Here is a 23,703-nt window from a genome sequence, read left to right as displayed (position 1 = left end):
GATGTCTGGTTTGCATAATCACTGTATTCCACTTGGATGGCAGCCATTATTAGCTATAGGGCAGTATTCTGCAGAATCACTTACAATTATTCTCAATAAATGTACCATGAATAGACAAATCTTTCTGGGAACCTTTTCCCAGCATTCCCAACTGGTCTTGTAAATTTGGCAGAACCAAGCAATCAGACCTAAAGTGGCCATTTTGTACCTGTTTTACCTTCCTCTCTTCCAGCTGAGGAGTACTGAGATCCTCTTATGTTTCCCCTCCAGCTTTCCCACTCGTGTACCTCATAAGACAACACAATCTCACAAACTACTATAGTCCCTCTGGGCCCCAGACCAGGAAACAGTTGCTGATATAGAGATGCTTCCTCACTTAATCCAAATAAAACAGAGATAAATAAAGAACTTTTTAAAAAAACAAAACATCAGGCTGCATAACAGGGAAATATTTTTGTTTAAAGTATTTAAGAACCCTTCTGACTACTTCTTTCAGGCCAAAACCTACTCTCTCTGGAGTCCATGTGAACTGTGCAATTGATTTCAATGAGGACTAGCTCTGATCCTTCCTCTAATCCATTTCCTCCTGTCTACAGGCCAGCAAGGTTCTCCTCATTTCCACAATTACTCTAATAGATTTGAATTTATACTGGGTTATCTCAGCCCCTCCCTCCCAATTTAATTTTGAAATTCAGCTATATTATCATTATTCTGAGATGAGCCTCATCAACCAGTAGGGAGGGGAGGAGATGAAAAGAGTAAGGGGAAGAGTCAACAGGGTTTCTTGAGAATAATTTTTGTTTTGTTAAATGATTTCCCTTTCAGCAATTTGCAAGCCCATGTGGGGGATTTTCTCCTTTCACTGAAAACTTCATTTAACTAAACATGCCCTAACAATAACAATTTGAGGATGCTTTATTGCATACAAGGTAATAATCATGTTCTGAGCTGAGTTTCTTGGAAAGAACGCACATCCTTGTGTTATCACTGATACATTATAATAAGCTCTGCAGTTCTTTGCGACCTTTTCAATCAGCTACATCAGCCAAGTCTCTTGGAACAAAGGCAGGAACATTTTTTACTACCATTTATAGACGTTTTCACAGTCAAGAACAGACTGTAAATATACCCTTTGTTTAATTTAGTTTATTAAAGTGCCTAAGCTAGAACTGTCTGAGAGGCAAATTTTGAATTGCTGCTCCAAACAGTTGGAATAACTTAATTTCACTGAAACAGACACCTACCTTGTTTGATTTTTAAAACCAACTTTAAACACTTATTAAATCAGCCTTTGACAACTGAAAACAAGTTAAATTGTAATTGTTCACTGTTGCTGTCTGCTAGTTCTCAGGTTGAGTCTATTGGCTCTCTGTACTGAACTACTTAGAAATAGCATTTGGTAACTGCTGTAACCTTGTTAGTCTAATGAGCAAAATATTAATACTAGTGACTGCATTAATAAATAATAAAACCCAGTTCTTAAGATAGCTGAGTAAACTTTAAACAAACATCACTTATTGCTTGCTAGAGTAGACTGAAAATGTTAACATAAAACACTCTGCTTTCTATTATAAAGGTAAACCTTATTTTTTTTTGTTTGGTTTATTTTGTTTAAAATTTTTTACCTCCGCATCAGATGTTAAATGCTGAATTGAAACTTCATGTTGGTTTTGTGATAATTTAATTTCTTGTTGTGTGACTGTGTGGAAAGAGGGGTCCCACGTGTTGCAGTCGCATACTTGACTTCTCCAATTCAATGCATCCCAGACTATCAGCTCACCCACATGAGAGCCAGTCACAAAAGTCAAATCTAGGCAAAAGCACAAAGCCACATATTATAAATAATCTATTTCAAACTACGAAGCTGCTCTACAAAAGCAACAGCTAAAAAGCTGCTAGATAAAACCTGTTTTAGGTAGTGATTGGCATTTGTAGTATGTATTTGGTTAAGTAAAATCCTCTGTCCTTTCAAAGAGGTTGATAATCTGATTTCCTTTTATTGATATAAAATTTAAATACATGTTTTGCAAAACAAATCAGAAACGAAAGCATTTCAACTTCTGTGATGTACACCATGACAAAGAGAGGCACCACCAGCAGAAGCATGTGCAAATGCTAAGGGTTTTTGTCTTCACCCTGCATGAACAGACACTTATACTTTATTGGTGATTCACTGGATCCTCTTCTCTCAGGCAGAATATACAAGTGATTTCTTGGTGTGGAGAAGGGACTATCATAACCTAGAATGTATGACAGGTGGTGGTGTAAGATGGGCATTGTTAAGCACAATTGTAAATTGGGTATGCCTTGAGACATACCCAACAGTGTGTGAATTTTAAGGACAGAGAAATGTAGGATGGAAGCACCACTCAGAATGCTCACTTGGACCTTTGGGTAGGTTGAGTTTGAAGGGTCATTGGTTGGCTGCTGACTAGAGAGGGCCAGAGAACTAGACTATGATCAGGAAGGGACACATTGCTGAGTTCTTAAAGGATTAGGCTTTCCCTCCTGGAGTAAGAGAGAGAGGTTAACAAAAGCTACTGTGTTTAATCTGGTTGAATAAAAAGCTTAACGGCTTCTCAAACCCCGAAATGGGAGGTGTAGTCAGTCAGTTGATTCTGAAGAGATCTGCAGAGCCTTCAACAGAGTTAGGGAAAGCAGCCAGGATTTTCCAATATTTACAGGTAAGTGTCCTGACAGCGTGAGAGAGATTACAGGAGGGAAAAAGGCTGTACTAGCTAGGCTGTACTAGCAACCCAGACACATCAGTGTTGAACAATGTATCCACGGAGGGGTTGGGGTTGTGGCAGCTGGTTTTCCCCCATTTGTAGTTTTAGTGGGTGGGGCTGAGTTGCCTCATCTGTATGATGTTACGATAATGGTAGACACTTCCTGCAGCAGCACTTAGAGCACTTAGTGGGTTGCCTTTTAAAACCCAGCATTGTTCAACTCCTGGTATCAGAACCAATGGAATATTGTGGGAACACAAATCCCATAGATCTTGCTGTTCTAGAATCTAAGTTTTTATTTCCCCAGTTTTTCACAACACTGCACCATGGCCTCTGGCGCTATAACCCTGATGCAAGAACCCGCTATGCCAAATCCACAGGAATCCTGGGCACAGGTAGAGTTGTGGGGAAGGGTCAAAGGAGCATGGGAGAAGCAGGAGAGGATGTACAAGGCCAACACAGGGCCTACTACAGCAGGGGCGAAGAAAGGGCAACTATCAGGCCTACCCTATCTGTCAGCAGGGGCTCTATCAGCTCCTGCAGCCTCTGTACAGGGAAGGCACATTAACTCAGCTTGGTTCCTATACCAGCGCAGGGATGAATCTGGCTCAGACTCCCGAGTCTTTCGTTTGTTCAGATGAGTCTGCGATAGTATTGAACATTAAGTCAATTTAAAGCAATACTAAAATCACAACTTGATTTTTTTGTAAGATTTGAGTGTCCATGATGTGCCGCAAACTTTTTTTTTCTAAAAAGCAACGTAACATTTCTTTCAAACTTTGTAAAGTCTATTATAACAACAACTTACCACAGTCATCTAAGTTAAGCAATTGTAGGAGGTTGTGGAAGGGAATGACAGAATTGGAAGTTTAAAAACACCATACAGCAACAAGATAGCAAAAAAACAAAATACAAACTAAGTTCTATTACTGTCACTGACACTGGCTCCTCAAGTCGCAACTTGTCTGGCTTAGCTTCCCTATCCATGTAATAGCGATAATGGTACTTACTTCACCGGGATGTTGTGAGGATGAGTTAGTGTTTGTGAAGTCCTTTGACGATGTGAGGATTTCGTAAGTATCACTACATATCGTTTCAAAATTTGACTATCTTCACAACTCCATTTGAGAGTTCCTCTAGTGGTTAGAAAGCTTTGTTCCAGTTGTGTCTGGTCATAACCAAAACTAAACTTCATAGCTGAAAATATTCCACTAATAACTAGAAATAGTAACTAATAAAGCATCAGTCTTACCACTGACACTGACCAACGAGAGGATATTATCTTGATGGTCAGCCAGGCGTTTTACTTCAAGGACATCCCAACCTTCAGATCCCTCTGTGGAAACTACCAACCTAAAAATTACTTAAGATAGATGGACAAATTTTCTAAATAAGCATTATCATTTGTACAGAGTAAAATGCAGCTCTGTTTAAATGAGAAACTCAACTATGAATTAAGTACACTTTAGATGACACAATGCAGTATATACTATACAGTTTAGGACAGTCTCTTTTGTGAGGGTTTCCCAACCCAAAAGCAGCTTTATTACAAAATTTTAAAAATAAAAATCTGAAAAAATTCTTGTCTTTTAAAATAAAATATGCACCCTTGAATTTATTTTTCAGTTTGTTTTTGTGAACACAGCAGTTTCTTTGGTCAATTCACATCCACCCCATTTCCTCCCTCAATCTCTCCTCCTCCCACTCCACCCCCACCCCGATCTGACCAGTCACACTCAACATAAAATTCACATAAAAAAGTTCAAATAAAAATACTTTTATCAGAAATGGTAAAATTCCACCCAATTCCTAATTATGAAACAAATAGTAAGCCAGAGAATCTCACTCCACCACAGAAGTGCTGCTTAGAGTGGCTGAGACATAACTTTACAGAAAACAAGCAAAAGAAGTTGTTGGGGGTTTTTTTGTTTTTGGTTTTAATAAAGTGCAGTGGCTGTCCAGTACTGCAGCACCAATTGCATTTTTTCTACTTCACTTGCAAGGAGATCAGACATTGAGTTTTACACTCTACCAAAAAGTTGAATCAGAAGCATTTTTAAAACACCAGTTTCATCAGTTGTAATATGAAGTTTAAAAAAAAAAAAAAAATTAAACAGTCAGCAAGGCAGACCAGACTGGGGAAACATGCAGGTAAATATATATTGGAAAAAACAAGAAAGGAGGCAGCTGGGTAGAGTGGCACCTGGCTCCAATTTTCCTACATGGTTTTGATAAAATGCTTCAATCCCTGTGTTTTTTGCAAGCTACTGCATATAAAAAAAAATCTAAACCTCATGAATATACAGAGGGTTATGGAGATTAAGTTGAAATGTAATATACTCACTCAACTCTTTGCCAACAGCTGCTGCAACACAGTTTTTAGGCAATTCAACCAAAGCACTGATATCTTTAAAAACATCCGTAAAGAAAGGAAAAAAGGTTATTCTCCATACAAATATAATGCAATTAAATACGAGCTATTTCTTTAACTCTAAAAATTATGGATTTTAATATAAGAAAGGTCCATTCCATATTCAACACATAACTGAGGGAAATTGATATCACTTATGTACTGGCAACACAAATACACTGTTAAAACATAGAACATTTATTTATCAATTCATATATATTTCAAAACACTTTAACAGTACTTGTTTACAAACAATGTTCACCTTTAGTAAAGACAATGGGCTAGATCTTCACCTGGTGTAAATTAGCAAGGCTCCATTGGCTTTGATGGAGTTATGCCAATTTACACCTGCTGGCTGGCTGTCCCAGTATGTTTTACTTCCTAACTTTAAAAAAAAAAGTTAGAAGGAAAAACCAGGAGCATTCTGCCACACTACAGCATTCAAATTATTTTAAACACTGTTGGCCTGATCTCCAGAGATCCTGAGTCCCACTGAAATTAAAGGGAGCTACAGGTACACAGCACCTTTGGGGAGGGGGTGGGAAATCAGACAATATGAAAATCTCTTGTAATGAGGGATTTTGTCACTGTTTTAACAGTTAAATGACCTAAGTGCTTGCAGTCTTGTGGAAAGTGTTTAGAACATGGGAGTTGAGGGCATATAGCACCTCACAGCATCAAACCCTTCCTCAGGAAACTGTCCCATAAACTAAGAACAGCAGTGGTTTGTAACTGTGTCCACCAGACAACACTATATACACATTAACAGGTTTATAACTTTTTTTTTCTATTAGCCCAATTACAAACTGTTGGCATTGTTTGTAGCGCTATACTATGCTTCATCTACAGATATGATTGTGTGATTTGGGTGCATTTTTAATTAGCATTTCCCTTTTTTATTATACGCACTGCATGTAAAATATAGCATGACTGATTTTTCTAGGTAGTACTGAGTCCACAAATAATGCAAGTCAATATATAGTTAGATTTGTATCCCTTTACTCCAAATTTCTATTCCACATTGCGCGCGCCTGATAAAGAGAGACAGATAAAGCATATTTGTATAGTTTTATCTATTCTAATTTTGAAGATCTAGGATTACACACACTTATGTAGAATAGCAACATACAGATAGATAGTACTCCTATGGCAATTAAGTTAGAATAGGTAAATTCATACAAATGCTGTGATTACATATACAGGACACTTAACGGGCATATCTGCTCTCTCTCCAGATAAAATGGAGATTAGTGAGATTCTACTCTAATCTTCAAAACAACCTTATGAAGTAAGTAGTATTTATCTCTCTCACATGGGGAAACTGAGACACAGAATAACAGATTTGTCTGAGGCCACAGAAGGCATCCGTGTCAGACTTGGAACTAGAAGTCCAGAGTTTCTCGCTTCCAGTCCCATGCATTAACTGCTATACTACGCCCAACTCATAGCTTTTGAATTTTGTGTGACAAAACAAAGGCAGACCAGCTCAAGTATTAGGATAGGTGATGTTTCTTGTATGAAAACTAAGCCTATCTTTGTAAATGGGCCACTGAGGCAATGTTTAATGATGTAACTGTTATAGTTGCAATGTATTTTGTAGATACATTGGGGGAAATGAGTTCTGTACTGTATTTACAGATATTGCTGCGCCAGACCATAGCTCTCAAGGTCCCAAATGTGTGACCCTTCTCCTCTTCCTCCCTCTATACCATCTCCTTGGGTGTTGTCACACCTTGTATGGTTTCAGCTACCATCTTTATAATGACTCACAAATCTGCCTTCTCCCTCCTCAGCTGTCTCTCTCCCCCTCCATCACATCTTAGCCTGTCCCTCAGACATGTTCTCCTGGCTATCTTACTATGAACTTAAATTTAACATGGTTAAAATTACATTTAATCCTTCTTCCCAAACCCTTCCCACTCCCTGCTTTTTCTGTCTCTATCAACAGTATCACCATCCTCCCACTCAGGTCCATAACCTGGAAGTCACTGTCTAAGCCTCGCTTTCCCTTGGTTCACATAGCCAAGGCTGTATCCAAATATTGCATTTATTCCTCCACCGTATTTCTAAAATCAGATAGTCTGTTTCTATCTAAAACCCGTATGCAAGTCCTCCTCTCCTATCAATTACTACCACCGCCTGCTCTCTGGCTTCCCTATTTCCCTGTCCCCTCACATCTGCTATGATCATCTCCCTGGCCATAGCTCTCCCTCTCTGAATCCCTTCACTGGCTTGCTCTATCCCACCACATCAAGTTCAAAATCTTTGCCCTCACTTTCAGACCCTCTGCTACGGTCTGCCACTGATGCCAGCCTTGACCATTTACTTATCTCCCACTGCTTCTCATCTTCTTCCATGTTGCCACTTATGCGTAAATGGCCATCCCAAACTGATCTCAGGCCACTACTTCCTCCTCCTTCAAACCCCTCCACAAACAGCACTACAGAGGTCAAGGGGCAACTGAGTACAGGCATACATTTTTATATACTTTTATTTTTTTCATAAGAAATGTATGTAATACACATTAAAATTGTGCAGAGTTAGTTGCTTCCCCTTTGCCACATATCATCCTTATCCTCTAAGACTGTAAGGGTGAAATCACTAACTTTAATGGGGCCAGGATTTCACACAAGCTTTTTCGGGGTAGCTTCTATGTCTTCCAGTTCATTTGAACTGTAGCTAGGACAATGAGTTCCTTGTATGAAGGGAGTTCTCTTAGGTGCTAGTGCAATATCAATAAGAACAACTAGCTTTATGCTGAGTGAAAGACACAAAATGAGGTTCAGAGCAAACTGTTCGAAATGCTGTACAGTTATCTTTAACATGTCCAAAGTTCTCCAGCATCTCCACTCCAGGAATAAATAGTAAAATACAAGCAGATTGTGAGGGCTGGAAGTAATACTAGGCTTGCCTCAAAACTTTGAGGTAGGAGGTTAAGTTCTGTATCTGTGTATATAGGCCTAAAATATTTCTGTTCTCCTATTTTATGACAGGTATATGTGGCTATTTTGGCTCCAGCTGTGTACAAGAAAAATACAGTATACTAGCTGCCTTAGGAACATTGCTGCATTTTAAGCTTTTACAAATATATTTAGATGATAATTTAACAATACATTGATTTACTAATAGTTCAGAGCAGTATGAGTTTATTATATTATATTTAGTAATCCTATTCAAAAATTTTCCTTTTTGTTTATACAAAGGATTGAATCTTGTAATTAAAACCCTTTAACCTATATACTTACAAAAAGTCTAGTTTCCTCACAGAGGTATAAATCACTAGTCTGTGGATCTGGCCCTCTGCACGGGAAATATATAAATCACTAGTGGAGGATCTAGTCCAGCAAGTCAAAGTTAATGTACAACTATTGATACTTGACATTCTAAAATTCATATAGCACAGTAGGTTATAAGTATCCTTAATTCTGAAATGATTAATTTGACATTTTTAAAACTAGACAGAGGGCAGCTTTAATATATAATGTTATCTTTAGAATTAAAGAGAATTTGCCAGGTTTCATTTTGCATCATTATACAAATCCATTTTACTTTCACTTTATCTGCTATAATGAGCCATTTCCATTTTTTACCTGCATCAGTGAGATGACTGGTCTTACACAAGAGATCTAATTTTCTGTTCCAAACACATAGATCACTCCCTCCAGATAACCATACATCCAGACTTTGAAGAACTGTCAAACACTGCAGAACATAATCAGATATATGGCCCTTACAAAAGTTCTTTGGGGAATTTTTCAGTGAAATGATTATCAGCTTTAGTTAGGTAAAACTGCAGGTACTATGAAATACATTAAACTCCCTTTCCTGCAGAATACAGAAATCACTTGTGAAACATCACTATTTTTACTAATAAGACTGTAGGGCCTGATTTCAGAGGTGTTCATCATCCAAAGGTCCCCCTGAAGGTGCTGAAAGCCAGACAAACAGGTGAAATCCTGGCCTCCTGAAGCCAATTTCAGTTTCAGATGTTTACATCGGAAATTTCACGAGGTTGTAACCCTGAGGCTCCTGACCCAAAAGGGGGTTGTTGGGGCAGGGGTTTACAAGGCAATTGTAGGGGAGTCATAGAATGCCACCCTTACTTCTGTGCCGCTCCTGGCAGGGGTGCTGCCTTCAGAGCCGGGCAGCCAGAGAGCCGCAACAGCTGCTGGCCGGGCACCAAATTCTAAAGCTAGCACCACAGAGTGAGGGTTACAGGGTGTGGGGGATGTTGCTGTACATGTGTTTTTTTCCCCAGCAGCCTCCACCCAAGTCAGGGACTGACAGCCACTCTCACTACTGCGCTGCCTTCAGAGCTGGACTCCCAGCCAGCAGCCATGGAGCTTCCTGCAGCTGTAGGAGGTTCTTGAAGGTGGGTCTGACCCAGCTCTGGGAGCAGCCCTTACAGGGGAAGAGGAAATACTGGGCTGTCCACAGCAGCTGGAGCCCAGTCCACAGTAGGAGCCTCCTGCCCCTCCCCTACAATAGCCATATTTCACAGGGGAGATCAGACTTGGCAGTCCATGGCACATGTTTCACGGCTATGAATTTGGTAGGGCCCTAACTATAACTACTAATGCAGCTTGCCACTCCACATGGCTGAGAAGATTTTTCTAGGGCTGTCATTTTTTGGCCTGCCTCTCCCCAGCTACCAACTGCAATACATCAATAATCACATGGTTGGCTGAAGTACCTGATTTGGATCCTGACTTAGATCCCAAAGCCTATCATGGAGCAGTGGAAGCATCCACTCCTGGTGGCTATGGAGCAGCATAATCTCCTGGGGACGAAGTGATCTTTACACTCTACCCTCAGGAATCTCTTAAAGCATGTAATGTGAGAAAGTTTTCACTTTTGTTTATTAGTAAGTCACTGATTTTGGTTTCTATACAGTATTTGGGGCTTATAGGTACCTTTCTATGCTTCAGATTACTAGTAAAACCAAAGTGATTTCTCTCCTTATAAACGAAATTTGCTCTGTTTAAGTAGTGATTATTGGTGCATAGCATCATACTGGAAATCTATTTATCATTTTCTTTATCGGTTTTGTTTTCTTTGTTCTTTACCAGATTTGCATCTGCAGGAGACAATGGAATTGTATTTCTGTGGAATGCTCAGGCTAGTTTAGTTTTTGAATGGGGTATGTTCTGTAATAAGGATGTGGATGGGAGTGGGAATGTGGGGAGCTGATTTTGCTCTTGAATTGATCTAAATCGAGAATCAGTCCACTGAAGTTTAGTTGAGCTGTGTCTAGCATAATGACCATGCCAAACAACTGAATATGAACAAAATTTTCCCGAGGAACACAAGTTAGAGATGGGAAACAGCAATTGTAAACCATTTATAACTGAACCAAATTTGAACAGAATTTCAAAAGACAAGCAAAAGGCATTACTCCAGCCCCAAAGCTTTATCTCTGTCCAATTTGAAAGATCTGGTTCTAACACCATCAATGTTTGCAAGACTCAAAGTGACAATCTTTTATAATGGAAATGGTTGCTCCCAGCTCCTTTCTTTTAAAAAAACCTTTGTCAGTGGCTAGATCTCAGTCATTCTACTACCTTTGAAGTAAATGGTCTTAGCTAACTAAAATAGGTTATTCATTTTAAAATATTCTGTCTTCACATATGTCATATTAGCTTTCACTACGGGTGTATTTATGTACACAAGCCTAAAATACACTTGGACTTTTCTTTACCTTTACAGTGGAATGGAAGCATGACACTTTCTGAACTTCCCTGCCACTATTGCAATCCCAAACCTGAATTCATTTATTAAGGAAACATAAAAGGTCATAACATGTTTCTCTGTTTAGTTTATAATTGGATGACAGAGTTTGAGAAATAAAAATGTAGTGACACGGGGGTTTTCTAAATACTAACCTACTCTTCAAACTTTAGACACTCTGCAGTGACACTTACACTTGTTTGTTACATATTCATTATTTTTGTGATAGGGGCCATGTCTACTTCTGTATTTTAACAGATGCTAGCACAACAGAACTTGACAAGGGCCTTTGGATCCTACTATAATATAAACAATTACCACCCACTCTGCTGCCTGGCTTATTCTTCCCTTTAAAACCAGTTAAATTCTAGGAAGATTTAAGGATACAATAACTGTCCTATCAGCAGATGCCGTTAAGATCAAATGATTTTTTTCTTCACAAACACCAGATGAAGGAAATGCTGCAATGGCTGTAATTTTGTGTGTGTGTCCATGCAGCTCAAATAACTTTTCTCCAGTCTGAAAAAAAAACAAATACAGCACATTAAACGTAAAATTTTCAAAATCGACTAAATCTCAGTGAGACCTAGGTGCCTAAGTGACTTCTGAAAATGAGGACTTTAGGAGTCTGTCACTCAGATGCTATTGAAAATGTTACCAAGATGTATTATACCTAAATAAATGTTACTATGAATGTAGGGGAATACTATGAAAGACCTACACATTTAATAACTGGAAACACTTGAACATCTGTTAAGTTAAATTCTGAAATATTCATCTTATGTATTTTAATGGTTTCATTTTTAGCTTAAATGTTAGCCAATTTACTTCATTATACTCTATTGACATCACTATTTCTAATTTGCTGGCAAAACAAAATCTGAATGCTTTTTTTAAAACAATCATTTGACCTACTTGAAACTACCTTTATTAATAAGAGTATCTGACTGTTGCCATTTATTGTATGAAACTCAGTATTGTATCTATTGTCTACATCCATAACATGAGACCATTTTAGCTTAACTACCCAGCACGAAAGTTAGGGATGCAGAGACAGTTGAAATGGCACACTTGTGATTACCAATGTCATATTTGTGTTTTTATTAAATATAAGAGTCATTTCAAGCATGTAAGTGTGCAGAAGTAGAAAAATAGAACTCCAAAGTTAGACACCCATCCATAAATGCATCCATAAATGCTTCGTGTGCATTTTCACATACGTTTCTTGAATATTGATTCTCTCACACATCATTTTCTGTTTCATATTAGAGGGTTATGAAATGTCTTCCATAAGAAATGTTATGCTTAACTGAAACTTTTCAAAAAAGGAAGGAAAGTTACAAGTTCTGATTTTAAGTTACTGTTGTAAATATTATGTATAACTTTTTTCAAGAGGTCTTCATAAAAAGTTTAGTCTCTGAGATTTCTCTCTGCCTCACTTGAAGCTTAACACTCAGATTTTAAACAGTTCACTGATCTGCCTTTCAGTCTATTAAATATCTAAGCTACTTATCAGGCATTCTCTGAAGCAATTCTAACAGGTAACCTGCAAGATACTTACCTTCACTTTTTTGATGAGCTTGTATAGGGAGAAAACAGCATGTTTATTATTCTTTATTGGAAGTATCACCTCTAAAATGCAGTATTCCTGTGACAAGTGTTACTGTTCAACAATATACTTTTAAAAGCTGGAGTGATACCTGTACCACGGCAAGCAACTAAGAGCTCTTTCTCTCATTAACTCCATGGAGGTGACAGTGAAGTCAGTTCTTGTATTAGGCCCCAATTCTGCAAAGATCTGCCCATGTGCTTAACTTTACACTCTGAGGCCTGGGCTACACTAGCAGGGGGGTTCGAACTAAGATATGCAACTGTAGAAATATCTTAGTTCAACTTACTTGGCTGTCCTCACGGCAGCAAGTCGACTACCGCGGCTTCCCCATCGACTCTGCTTACTCCTCCTGCCGAGGTGGAGTACGGGCGTCGATTAGCAGATCAATTTATCGCGTCCAGACGAGACACGATAAATCGATCCCCGATACATCGAACACTAACCCCTGCTTTGGCAGGTAGTATAGACGTACCCTGAGTAGCCCCATTTTAACTAATGGAAGTAGGCAGACTGCAAGAAGTTATGCTCATGCATCAGCAGTGATTAACTTGTGCCAAGGCTTCCAGGACTGAACCATGGCAACTTTAGGCTTGGTAGTTCGTAATACCCCAGCACCTCTGGGCTTGCAATGTCAGTTATGAAAGTAAAAAACATTGCTTGAGTCCCAGTACCTCTTTCATTACAAATTAAGCACAGTGCATAAGTCTTTGCAGGACTAGGGCCTCACTATGATGTCTGATATTGAGAGGTTCAGCAACCAATATCTTAACAGCTACTGAAAACATTTTAACTTGTGCTTCCAATACTTCATCTTGCACTGAATATTTTCATACACTTTTACTTCTCTTTTCAGACTCAGTTTCACATTCAGCTTTTCTGAAGCAGAACAAAAATAAAAACCAATTCAAGGATGTTTCAGTCAGACATGATTATAAAATTCAACTTATTTGTACTGTGCTAAGACGCTCTTGGACTGATTCTGCCCTTGCACCAATTTTACATTATGCCAGACACAGCTCAACTAAACTTCAATGGACTGATGCTTGATTTAGATCAGTTCAAGAGCAAAATTAGCTCCCCACACTTCCACTCCCATCCACATCCTTATTACAGAATATAACCTATTCAAAAACTAAACTAACCTGAGCATTCCACAGAAATACAACTCCATCATCTCCTGCAGATGCAAATCTGGTAAAGAACAAAGAAAACAAAACCTATAAAGAAAATGATAGATAAATTTCCAGTATGATGCTATGCACCAATAATCACTACTTAAATAGAGCAAATTATTTCATTTATAGGGAGAGAAATCACTTTGGTTTTACTAGTAATCTGAAGCATAGAAAGGTACCTTTTAAGCCCCAAATACTGTATAAAAACAAAATCATTGACTTAATTAATAAACACAAGTGAAAACTCTCACATTATATGGTTTAATATTCTTATTGTTGAATATTCTTTAATCTGTTCTAAGCATTTTTTCACTATTCCAAATAGCAGCCTGTACTACAGAATCCAGTCATCTTACTGCTTAGGTTTAATATTGGCGATTGGGTGGGGGGGCTCCATATCCAATAAAGCCAAATCATAGTTTATTGGCCTTCTTATTTAGCCAAGTAATTTACAGAGCACTATATATAACAACTTACACAGCATGAGGGTTAAGGTCAGGCCAGGCATACGTGAATCTTACAACATCATTTTTTTTTAACTGAACTCTACAAAAGAACTTGCAAGGGGATTGTATGTAAGCTGATATGCATAACACCTGCTGAAATCCAGCTAAAGATCTTACCCTGCATCTACACTAGGAAAAAGCAGTTGAGTTTTGGTTGTGTTTTACCTAACCCCAACTAAATTTGACCTGTTTCCTTATCTAGAGAGCACCTCAGTAAACATGCCTAAGCCCTGTCTACACTAGTAGTTTACAGTCAGTGCAGCTGCACTATTGCTAGATTGTGAGGTTTTCCTAGTATCGATGCACCTTGTTTAAGGAAAGTGGCCAACCTCCGGCAACTGAAAACAGAAATGATATGATCTGAAGACCTCTGTGCCTTCTTGACTGGGGATACAGCTACATTTGAATTCTTAGTTGTTCTAGGCCACAGCCCCAGATTAAACACAATGAAGCAACAAATGTGTGCTCACACATGTTTCTGTAGCGTTTTTACACTAGAACTTGAAGTCCTCTCAAAAAGACTTTAAAAAAAAAAAACCCTGAAAGGTGATAGTGGTGAGAGATGTGGGCGGGTAAGTAAACCATACTAAAACCACAGTCACTCTGGGAGCACTGAGCCACCGTTAATTAAAAACAGACAACCATGTAGCTAGGAATAATTGTCAGGGTTTTCACAGGTAAGGCCAAATGTCTGCAGTTGCAGCTTTGCTAATCAAAATTTAAAAAATTAACAAACCAAAAAAAATTTGGTTCTAAATACCCCAAGGTTGCTAAAAGATTTTATTATGACTAAAAATATTAAAAATCCTTTGCTAATAAAAATGTCATCTGTTAAAATTTAAAAAATTGGTAACCAAGTGTTACTATGGTAACCCAGTAACGGTTACCATAAATTGTGTTTTATAAAAGTTAGTATAAAAAAGTAAAAATAAACACATCTGAGCACTCTGAGGGAGCTTTTCATCAGGCAAAGAGGTGCCAATTTCACAAGAAAATTCACCACCTAGTCTTGTGTCCTGTATCTGGTACAGGCAATTATCAGAGGTTTCAGAGGAAAGGACAAGGAACTCTATAATGGACAAATAAGAAATAATCTGCCTATAGAGGAAGTTTCTTTCTAATCTTAAGCACTAGTGGTTGATTTATATTTTAAATAAGGGTTCTATCCCTTCTAAACTTTTACCCAGTAATACGAATGTTCTAATTACCCATAAACTATCACCCTTTTTAATCCTAGTCCATTTTTAGCCATTATATCCTGCGATAAGGTAAGTCTATGTTGCCTTTCAAACAAATATTTCTTGCTCTTGTATCAGACAGTCAATAGGTAGGCCTAATGTAGCTTCTCCTTACCATCGTTGTTTGATATACCTCTATCAAATCCCCTCTTCATCTCCTGTCTTAAGTGAACAAAATCTTTTCAATCTTCCCTTATTTGAAAGTCTTTCCACACCTCTACTAATGTTGGTTTCTCACCTTTGGGTACCTTCTATTTCTGCTATATCTTGTTTGAGATGTGGTGGCCAGAACCAAACTAGTCAGCCACTCACATTTTGGACGTGAACACTTTAAATATGACGGGACACTGACACTTGAGCAAAGATCTGAACAGAAACCTGACCTTTGAAGGAGAAGGCATGTGTAATTCATCTAGTATAGGATGTACAGGGTGGATTTTTCCTTTTGTTTTAAAAGGATTTCTTTTTAAATATAAAGATATCTGTAGGATGGTGAACAAAATGTATACTGTAGAACCAGCCAAGTTGGAGTTTCATGGGTCACCTGATTCTTTTCCAGTCATGATCACCATCCTCTATAAACTTGTCTGCTTCCTGGAGGAGCAAGGAATGGTCAAATGAGCAACAAAGAAAACTATTCTTAAAATGTGTTATGAACTCGGTTTAGTTTAATATGTCAAATGCTAGGGTATTACATGCAATTTTATATCAATCTATTTTTCTGGAAGACCCTTGTTGAGGCTTACCCTTCTTTAGTGATCTTCCAATCAATATGACCCTCACTTCATGTTCAAAAAATAAGAAAGAAACAAAGAAAAAAGCAGCTGTCTGTTAGGCTGATACAGGATTTATTTAGTATCTTCAAAAACCAATCTGAGAAAATTTTCCACTCACTGGTTTTAGCCAAGCCACTGAGAAAACAAGAAAATCCTCCTGCAAAATTCTCAATAAGATGATATTATCTAAAGACCTGAAGCGTGAAGCCTGGCTTACAACAGTTAACAAAACCACAATGGGATAGCATCAAAAATGAAATAAAAACATTTCAGTTTCTGAGAAAAATACTAATTTTATGGGGGGGGGGAAAGCAGGTGAAAAGTTATCAGCTGTTTAACTACTATATTCATGCTACACAAAAAAATGAAATTACTATCCAATGAAGCAAACTATGCTAAACAGTTCAAACTCTCAGAATATTAAACACCTATAAGACATTAATGTAACCTATTTTTTATCCATATCTGACTTGTTATCCTATCCTTCAACTTACTCTTCCATCTGTTTTTCACACTGATTTTGTTTAGTACCGCAATGTGTTTGATACAGTGCAACGAAGACAGTCCTCTCCTGAACTAACAGAGGATTTGTTAGTATCAGCAGGTGCCTCTACTCTACCTCAGGATGCTCCAGCATTTCTACAATAAAGCCAGATTTTCAAAGATTGAGATCTATTCAGTGTACATATTCTGAAAATATGTACTGTGAAGAAATATTAAAATAACTAGTCTGAAATTGCTCTGACTATCCAATTCACCAGAATAGAACCTTACAGTTTTCTTTGAATCTTTATGGCCTATTTTAATGGTACTTAGAAAAATCAGTCATAAGCTGCATGTATTTCCTTATCTATAATAGTTCTAATACACGCTTAATTTAAAACATGTATCCTGCGGACATAAAGAAGTTCGTCCCTTTTGTAAATATTTTCAAAATCTTCAATTCTGTGAAACTTTGGCAAGCATAAGATGCTGTGGGAATTCTACATTTGGATGAATGCAGCTGCCTGATCAGCAGACACTAGGAGGGAGAGTCTTCCCCCAACAAAGTGCTTGTACCCTTGAGGAAAGTGTTTGCTATTTTAGATTTATAGGCATTTTGCAAGCCTTATTATTGAGCAAAGCTCTACCCTAGAAGGCAGTCAAGTATTATTTCCCTTACTGCATAAATAATTTAACTGAGAGATGGTACAAGATCACTTCAGGCAAAAGTGGGAATAAAAGCCAGGTCTCCAAAAAATCAGTGCCAAATCCTTCACTCATCCATGCTGCTTTCAGAATGACCATGCCAAGTCTGTGTGCTTGCGTCTCTGGTCTGTAACCACTGGTCTAACCATGAGACAACACACCCTTCCTAGAATCCAAATTTCACCCCAAACAGTTAGATAAGGTAAATTAGAACTGGGCTGATAATGAAAGCATTAAGGAGTTCATGAATGGAGGCAAGAAGCTGAGAGTGAGAAGAGGAAAAAGGATTGGGAGATGCAGAGGGAGTTGAGAACAGAGGCAGGAAGAAATCAGAGGAAACAAGGGATGAGGAGATTACGTAGGACTTTGAAAGGGGCCTCTAGTTCCTTGTGGAACTAGAATGAGGTGCTGAAAAAGAAAACCAGTGACTGCTTGGTGGATAAAAAATGACGATGATCAGAGCAGTGGGAGAGGAAGAGTATTTTGGCAGCAGCATTTTGAATAGGCTGATGAGGGTGAAAAGGTCAGAAGCTAGAAAGGAAGTAATCCTTGCAGTAACCAAGATTAAATAACGATGCACCAAAGTTTCAACAGTAGGTATAGTGAGAAAAAGATGGATTTAGGCGATATGAAAGACTTCCCAAGAGACCAATATAGTTGGAGAAGGAAAGAGGTTGTGGGCCTAGGAGATAGAGAGGGTATGATAAAGGAAAGGCAAGTAATTCATTTTCAGATAAATCCATTCTGAAGAGACATCTTAGACATGTCAAAGTACTGTGTACCGTTTGGGGTATTTGATTACAAAGAGGATACTGAAGAATTGGAAAAGGTACAGAAAGGGGCAGCAATAATGTGAAAGGCAACCCCAGGATCTGTGTGCTTTAAAAATCACACAACGCCCTCTAAAATAAGGAAGCATTAGCCTCATATTACAGATAGTTCCTCTTTGACCTTGTTCAAGCCACATAGTCGATGTGGCAGTTATAGGAGCAGATCCAGAGACCTGAATGTTCAAGAAGCAAAAGTTGCAGGGGAATGTTTACATTCAAAGCAAAAAGTGATTTCACTGAAATTTAATGTTTTACTGAACATATATGCATTGATTTAGATCTACATTACCTGATATTTAATTTCTGGCAGAAAAATGATTAAAATATTTCTTAATTTTCATAGACTTCGACATATATTCCTTAGGATGTAATACAATAATTAACACAACCTCTTACCTGCAATCATCTATTTGTACTAGAAATCTCACTATATCATGATGACCTTTCAGTACAAGGAGCTCAGTGTAGGGATTCTGTATTTGTTCTTCACCTAAGCTCTGCACGGATGATTTCTAAAAATCCATCAAGAGACATCAATCATGAATACTTCACTTTGTATGTATATAATTCATTTTTAATTAAGTCTTCAGCCATATCTACCATAGTGTGTGCAAAAAACACATTCACAAATAGTTCATTGATATAAGTAAAACTTAGCCCCAAACATGAATTTAACATAACTATCTGTTCCCTTAATGGAAATTATAACAAAGGATTGCCTCCTGTTTATTTAAATTAGGTAGATTTATTTTATGGAATGTACTTTGAGTTATAGTACAACATTTAAACTGATTTAAAAAAACGTAATAAGCAACAGTCTCTTGTTGTTTTTAGTCATGGTGTTAACTAAAGAAAGCAACTGGTTATTTAACAGCTATTTTCTGGAATCCTCTTCCTCTCCCAATAAACTATGCCTTTAAATGTCTCATTAAACTGCATTTTTTCTGTAAGGTCTCTAAACCCTATATGATGTCCCCTTTTACCAATAGTTTAATTTTAAAAACTGATAGACAAGTTGAAAACAAGAAGAAATGCTTTTAGACACACAATACATGTTATCCCTTGGGACCTTATCAGGCCAATAATTAAGGCCAATAGCTTAGTAAGATTCAAAAAATGGCCCAATTTCTATAAGAATAGCATCTGCAGTTACACCATCTGGGCTAATTACAAGGGCTATCATTCATGCTCATGAAATAAGCTGATCACCAGCCAGGATCAGCAAGACACTTTCTCCATTGCATACTACTGCTTTACTAGATGCATGATGTTGATGGCAGTCCTCTTAACTTTTCCTTATTTAGTATAAGCTATGGGGAGGAAGGATAGCTCAGTGGTTTGAGCATTGGTTTGCTAAACCCAGGGTTGTGAGCTCAATCTTTGAGGGGGCCATTTAGGAAGCAGGGCAAAAATCTCTCTGGGGATTGCTCCTGCCTTGAGCAGGGGGTTGGACTAGATGACCTTCTGAGGTCCCTTCCAACCCTGATATTCTGTGAGCCATTGGCTTGCTTCAGTATAGCAATTCTTGTGCTTCAAGCTTCTACCATTTTTTTGAACTCAGTAGGGTGCAACTCTTGTTTTATCAGGTGTCATTGCTAGATACCTTGAAACCTGGTGGCAACTCAGTGACAGAGTACTCTCACAGTTACAGCTTAATTTTACTAGAAAATGTCAATATCTTCATACCTTCAGGACTGCCTCGATATTCTTTTGAGACTCAGAAAGGACCTATTATTTTACAGCAGCACTAAAACATCTACTGGACAGACTAATGTGTAAGTTTCCCTAGATAGCTGTCTTTGTCACAGACCAACCACATGACTTGCCCAAGGTCACTTGGCAGAGCCAGAAATAGAGCCCAGGTCTCCCAGTTCAGTGCTCTATTCATTGGACCACAGATTTAAGATTTTGACAGACCTGAGACTCAAGAAGCTCAGTCTCACCCTTCCTTATGGCCATTGTGTTGCAGTTTTAATACTGTCACTGAATAACACCCAATCAGGGCTCAGATTGGGGTGGAGGGACATGGAGCAATACAGCATACTAAAACATCTTAAGCTGCCATTTTGCAATCCCCAAACTTTCATTTTTTTAATCAAGTCTCTGCCTTTTGAAGGTTTTCTGTGCAAGTATTAGAGCTCTTCCAAGCTCCAGCTATAAAATCTCATTCTGAAACATCACCAGCAGTAGATTGTTTTCTGAACAATCAAATGTGCTTTACTGGACTTCTTGGGTTTGATACCTGCTTTGGTGAGGTTTGGCTATACCAGGGGTTCTCAAACTAGGGGGCAGGACCCCTCAGGAGGTTGCAAGCTGGGAGTTCCCCCAACCCCTGCTTTGCCTCCAGCATTTATAATGGTGCTAAATGTATTTAAAAGTTTTTAATTCATAAGGGGGGGTTGCATTCGGAGGCTTGCTATGTGAAAGGGGTCACCAGTACAAAAGTCTGAGAGCCACTGAGCTACATCCATAGGCTCTGCTGGGTTTCTTGATTGGAGAAAAACACTAAGGGGTAGTTCTCTTCCAACTGCTACCCACTCATGGCACCATAAGGTACCACAGTTAATTAACACTGTTGTCCTTTAAATTGTCATTAATGAGAATCTGAATCAACACCCCCACTGGAGACCTCTGAACTATTGTTTCAGTCTGTGTGTGCACACAGGCATGTATCACTGCATTGGTTTTGTAAATAGGCAGGAAATGGAGTTATTGATGGGGGGAGAAAGGGAAGGGTAGAATAATGAAACCAGTAAGGCCCCATCCCACAAAGGTGCTTAGACACCTAAGTCTCAGGTGCCTAAGTCCCAGTTCTAGGCTCCACTTTGAACCACAACTCTTACCAAATTCTGTAGGTACCTAACCTCTCTCAGTGCCTAAATGTTCTGCATAAAAGTTCCTCTGCACCTAAATTTCTGCCTTGGGGCATGCACACTGCTGTCTCAGTCTAGGTATACAGACTCATAGAATACCAAGGTTAGAAGGGACCTCAGGAGGTCATCTAGTCCAACCTGCTGCTCAACACAGGACCAACCCTCAGACAGATTTTTGCCCCAAATGGCCCCCTCAAGGGCTGAACTCATAACCCTAAGTTAAACAAGCCAATGCTCAAACCACTGAGCTATCCCTCCCCTAAGAGATAGATGTCCATCTATTGCCTGCCTGAGCCCCAGAGCAATCCATGAACTGGGGGAAAATAGATGTTTGTCCACCTAAATCATGTGTGGGGCCCAAGCCAATATGTATTTGCATGCTATGTTTCCACCTGCTGAATCAGATCCCATTCAAAATCTGGACATAGGAATAAGTGGTGTCCATCTTATAACTTTTAGGCTGGGGGTTAGAGCACTAGTCTGGGATTGGGGGGTACCAAGGTTCAATTCCCTCATCTCTGCCAAAGGAGAAGAAATGATTTGAAGAGAGGTCTCCCACCTTTCAGGAGAGAGCTCTACCCACTAAGCTATAGGATAGTCTGATACTGGCTCCTTCTGTCTCTCCTCTTGAATCTGTCCCACTATGGACAAATAAGGAAATAATTACTGGAGTGGGAGACTGGATGCTAGGTCTCACACCTCAAAAGAAAGTGAACTAACCATTAGACTAGAGTCATTCTCTCTCTCTCCTGTCCAATGACTGTTTCATTCTGGATAAATACTTAGAGTCAAGGGTCATTTATGGTAAATTGTTCAAGCCCCAAATACCCTTTTTAGGTGTACAAGTCCAATGACCGTTTACATCATCTCATGTACTTGTAGAACCATTTTATTTCAAATCCCTCTTATGTGAACACCCTTTGTTCAAATTTCAGTTCTGCCCCCAGATAGCAGGACTTGCAAAAAAAAAAAGCTTCCCATCCCATCCAACACCCTCTCCATTATCCAAATTAATGCCATGTTCGACACTCCCATATTATTATTGAATATTTCTATTACAACAGAACCATTAGCCTCATCAGGATTAGGGTCCTCTTGCATTAGGTTTAAGGTTAGGCACCTCCACTTCCATTAATTTCAAGGGGAGTTGGTGCCTAAATACCTTTAGGGAGCTGAGCCGCAGTGTGGTTCCAAAGATCTTACAGTGTCAAAGGAGCCAGGCTTTCCTTTAATAGGGACTCAGAGTTGTGCCCTAAAGAACTTGGTAAAAAGGTGTATGTTCCACACACTAGAGTTTTGGGTGCCTTTCAGCCTCCCTTAGATCTGAAATCCTAGCACATTTTCAGGCTTGCGTTCTGCCAGGGCTGCTTGTACCTCTTCGAGTACGGGGAAGCTGTGTCAGAGCCACAACCTTGAGAACCTCTGCAAAGAGAAAACTGATCTGATGGGAGCCTGCCCTCCTCACGCAGCCTGCCCCCGCCCCCGACACCATTTGCTCCCAGCGTGAGCGTCCCCCATCCATTGCTCCTTACACAGCCTGCCCCCTCCCCATTAACCCCTTCCTGCACAGCCTGCCCCCTGCCCCTCCTCATTCGCCCCGCACAGCCTGCCCCTCCCCAATCCTTCGCCCCGCCCCCCACCCTACCCATCTCCAGTTCACTCGCACGCTCTGCTCCTTCGCCCAGGGGCGGGGCTGCTGCTTTACCTCGGAGAGTCCCTGCGGCTCCCGGCCGCCTCCCATCAGCCATCGCAGCATCGGGAGTCCAGCCGGGCCGGAATAAAATCAACGCCTCGGGAAGGGCACCTCGCCCGAACAGCCCCTGAAGCTTGAATTTTGTCCCTCGCTGCCTCCCGTACGTGGGACTGGCACCGCCCAGGAGCAAAGCGGCTTCCGCGCGCGCCGCCCCGCGGCACCAGTTCGAGCTTGGGTAAAAGTCCTTATTAATCGAAATCGCACCGCGATCGGGTGATCGAAGCTCTGTGGCTTCCGGTGGCGTCTGCTGTGCTTAGCTCCAGAGGCAGGCAAAGGGCTAAGAGTGCCGAGCAACTGATCAGTCCATTGTTCCCTGTTAGCTCCTTTCCAAGCTAACTAGTCAATATCTTTTCAGTCTCTTCATACAAGACTTTTTCCTGGGCCCTTGATCATTCTCATCAGATTTTGTGAAACCCCCCCTGTACTTCTGCAATATCGTCGGGGTGAATTATATTGCACAAACTTTTCCAAATGAGGCCACACCATTGATTTACAGTAAAGGCACATTTTTTGTATTCTTCACCATCCCTTTGCTTATGCATCCTAACATCTTGACTGCAGGGGTACATTGAACAGAGGTTTTCACTGCGCTGTCTACAGTGACATAACAAATCACTTGATTGAATTGATACCATTCATTTAGGCCCCTGTAAGGGGTATGAGTAATTTATTTTTTTTCCTCCAATGTGCATACTTTGTAGTTATCAACATAGAATTGAATTTGCCATGTTGTTGCCCATTCATCTAGCTTGTTATGATCTCTCTGAAGTTGCTCACTGTTCTCTCTGGCCCTGACTAATGTAATCAACCTTTGTCAACATTTACTATGTTAATTGAGGTACCACGAATTTCCCATACACCCAGAGTAGGAATAACTCTGGTATCT

The 23,703-nt window shown here is 39.4% G+C and overlaps 1 protein-coding gene across 5 annotated transcripts in view; it reads right to left on the bottom strand.

Moving 5' to 3' along the window:
* Positions 1–23,032, bottom strand: part of WDR41 (WD repeat domain 41) — a 34,893-nt gene extending 11,861 nt beyond the window's left edge. Inside the window, exons 1-9 of one of the 5 annotated variants that reach the window (XM_032792710.2) lie at positions 22,770–23,032; positions 18,588–18,703; positions 13,621–13,669; positions 11,254–11,385; positions 10,838–10,900; positions 8,730–8,841; positions 5,074–5,136; positions 3,982–4,092; positions 1,626–1,810 (exon numbers count right to left, since the gene is read on the bottom strand). In XM_032792710.2, the coding sequence (XP_032648601.1) occupies positions 1,626–1,810; positions 3,982–4,092; positions 5,074–5,136; positions 8,730–8,841; positions 10,838–10,900; positions 11,254–11,385; positions 13,621–13,669; positions 18,588–18,703; positions 22,770–22,820 (882 nt within the window). In that variant the 5' untranslated portion in view covers positions 22,821–23,032. The remainder of the gene's footprint in view (positions 1–1,625; positions 1,811–3,981; positions 4,093–5,073; positions 5,137–8,729; positions 8,842–10,837; positions 10,901–11,253; positions 11,386–13,620; positions 13,670–18,587; positions 18,704–22,769) is intronic. The other 4 variants (XM_032792711.2, XM_032792712.2, XM_032792713.2 and 1 more) reach the window with 4 other exon arrangements.
* Positions 23,033–23,703: the final 671 nt, after the last annotated feature.

The sequence above is a fragment of the Chelonoidis abingdonii genome, chromosome 6 (assembly GCF_003597395.2).
Source record: "Chelonoidis abingdonii isolate Lonesome George chromosome 6, CheloAbing_2.0, whole genome shotgun sequence".
Classification (NCBI taxonomy): Eukaryota; Metazoa; Chordata; order Testudines; family Testudinidae; genus Chelonoidis; species Chelonoidis abingdonii.
The sequence above is the reverse complement of the archived record's forward strand: the minus strand, read 5'-3'. Positions and strand labels throughout refer to the sequence as shown.